Source organism: Chaetura pelagica, unplaced genomic scaffold (genome assembly GCF_000747805.2).
Source record: "Chaetura pelagica isolate M959 unplaced genomic scaffold, ChaPel_1.0 scaffold116, whole genome shotgun sequence".
Lineage (NCBI taxonomy): Eukaryota > Metazoa > Chordata > Aves > Apodiformes > Apodidae > Chaetura > Chaetura pelagica.
This window is the reverse complement of record NW_009953655.1, coordinates 1,983,586-1,985,576: the sequence shown is the minus strand read 5'-3', so window position 1 is coordinate 1,985,576 and position 1,991 is coordinate 1,983,586. Positions and strand designations below refer to the sequence as shown.

Genomic DNA, 1,991 nt, shown 5'->3' with positions numbered 1-1,991 from the left:
AAACCCTTCCTTCCTTCCTTCTGACTTGCTGACCTGAGCAGCGCGCAGAGCTGGCGCCTGCAGGGCAGCGTGTCTGCCCCTCACCCGCACCAGCGCAAGGACGGGGGTTGCTGGTCGGGTGGGCAAGGAAGGGTCGTTCTGCTGGGCAGGTGTGGCAGATCTGCAGGTGTGGTCCTGAGCCCGGAGGCCAGGTCTGGTGGTGTTTGGTTAGGAACCTGTGTTTGGCGATGTCACGAGTCACCAGAGCTGAGGGGGAAAGCGTAGATGAAGCCACCTCTGGCTGTCTTCCCAACATGTTGCAGGCACCCAGCTCCAGCGCCTCGTCCTGCCTGTTTGCCAGGGCTCTGCGGTGGTGTCTGGTAAAGTGTGTATGCAAAAAAGGGTTTCCCACGTAAACGTTTGGCCTTCTTTATCTTACACACACTGTTCTGTTGAAGTGGTGTTTCTGTATTTCCTCTTCCATGAGTTTAGTAGTGGAAAGAAGACACGTAGTGTCAATAATAAAGTCATGTCAGGTCATGCACTGCTAACAGAGGACAGCCTGTGAGTGTTGGTATGTTTCAGCAGCTCCATAAACAGTGGTGAAGGTCCCCAGTTGTTTTTTTTCCCTTTCTGTTTTCAAATATATATACTTTTGGTTATCTAAATATTAGTGTTCTTTTATTTTTTTAATTCTGATATCTTGATTGCATTAGTCAAATACCTTTTCTCAGCAATTGCAACTGTTAAGATAGTGTGGCAAATCACATATCTGCATGCCAAATCAGCATTTTGTAACTATAAATGTTGATACTCATATTGTCCATATTTGTTTTGTATAGGGGATGTTCAGTGACTACCAATGACTTGATTTCTGATGAAAGTTCTTGTTTTCTAGTTCTGTGCAACATCCACACTGCTGGCAGCAAGAACAGGAATGTAGAAGCTGCAATGATTCAGATTCCTTGGTGTTTGATGACTATCACTGTAAACATTTTGACCAGTGGCTGGAGAGGTAAGAAATGTGGAGTTTGTTTAAATTTTCACTTTACTTCACTATTCTCTGGAGGAAACAAACAGAACATTTGATGTAATTAAATTAAATATTTTCTAATATTGCAGTAGCACAGAGTTAGCAAATACAACCTGCATTATGCAAGAGTAGACCATTCAGTTTGTCTAATTGGAATACATGCCATAATATTAGCAAGTATTCCATATGGAAGAGAAATTATATATACACTGATGCAGTAGCTTAAACCCTTTATTCCTGAACTCTTTAGTATTAGTAAAAAACTATCATTGAAGCAATATGCTGTTCCTGTTCATGTTTTGCTTACACAGTTTTTTGTGTAAGTGTGGGGAAATGATGTTTGGCTCAGCACTCAGTGTATTCCACTGTGCTACAGTGGTTAGTAGATACCTCCCTTTTTTTTTTTCTTCTTGTTATTGTAGTCCAGTACTGAGGACAATTTGAGATTAAATTTTATAGGTAGGTAGTTGTAGGAGTATTTTGCTTTTGGGTGTTCTAATTCAAGACCTCAGGTGGAGGAAGTGGTTGAAATTGGTATCTTAGTGTCTGACAGGAAGTAGGAGACATGGTGAGAGCTTGGGTATATGCAGAAAACTGAGCAGGACGTAAGTTAGAAGAGATGAAATATTTTACTGAGGGCACATGAAAACTTTTTGAATGTAATTTATAAATCTCTGAGTGTTACATTGTATGAAAACAACTGTAATTTCTGTTTGCAAGTTTAATATTGCTTCAGTTAATTAATTAATCTTTTGAAGAGCTTTGAAGAGCTCCTTTTATTCAGGAGTGTTTCTTGTGTCTTTGTTACAATAAAAATATTAACAGTATGTTATGACTCTGAGTCAAACTGAATGTGCTTATGTGTTTCTCTTTTGCTGAGTAAATATGTTCCTTCTTAGTTTGGACTCTGTCCTGTTAAAATGATGTTGGCAGCATGGTTGGTGATTTCATGTGTGGATGTGAAACTCTTTAGGGAAAG

The 1,991-nt window shown here is 40.1% G+C and overlaps 1 protein-coding gene across 1 annotated transcript in view; it reads left to right on the top strand.

Annotated features, from left to right (window-relative positions):
- The first annotated feature begins 227 nt into the window (after positions 1-227).
- Positions 228-1,991, top strand: part of LOC104391062 (histone RNA hairpin-binding protein-like) — an 8,398-nt gene continuing 6,634 nt past the window's right edge. The window contains exons 1-2 of the mRNA XM_010000287.1: positions 228-364; positions 878-994. Of these exons, the coding sequence (XP_009998589.1) occupies positions 228-364; positions 878-994 (254 nt within the window). The remainder of the gene's footprint in view (positions 365-877; positions 995-1,991) is intronic.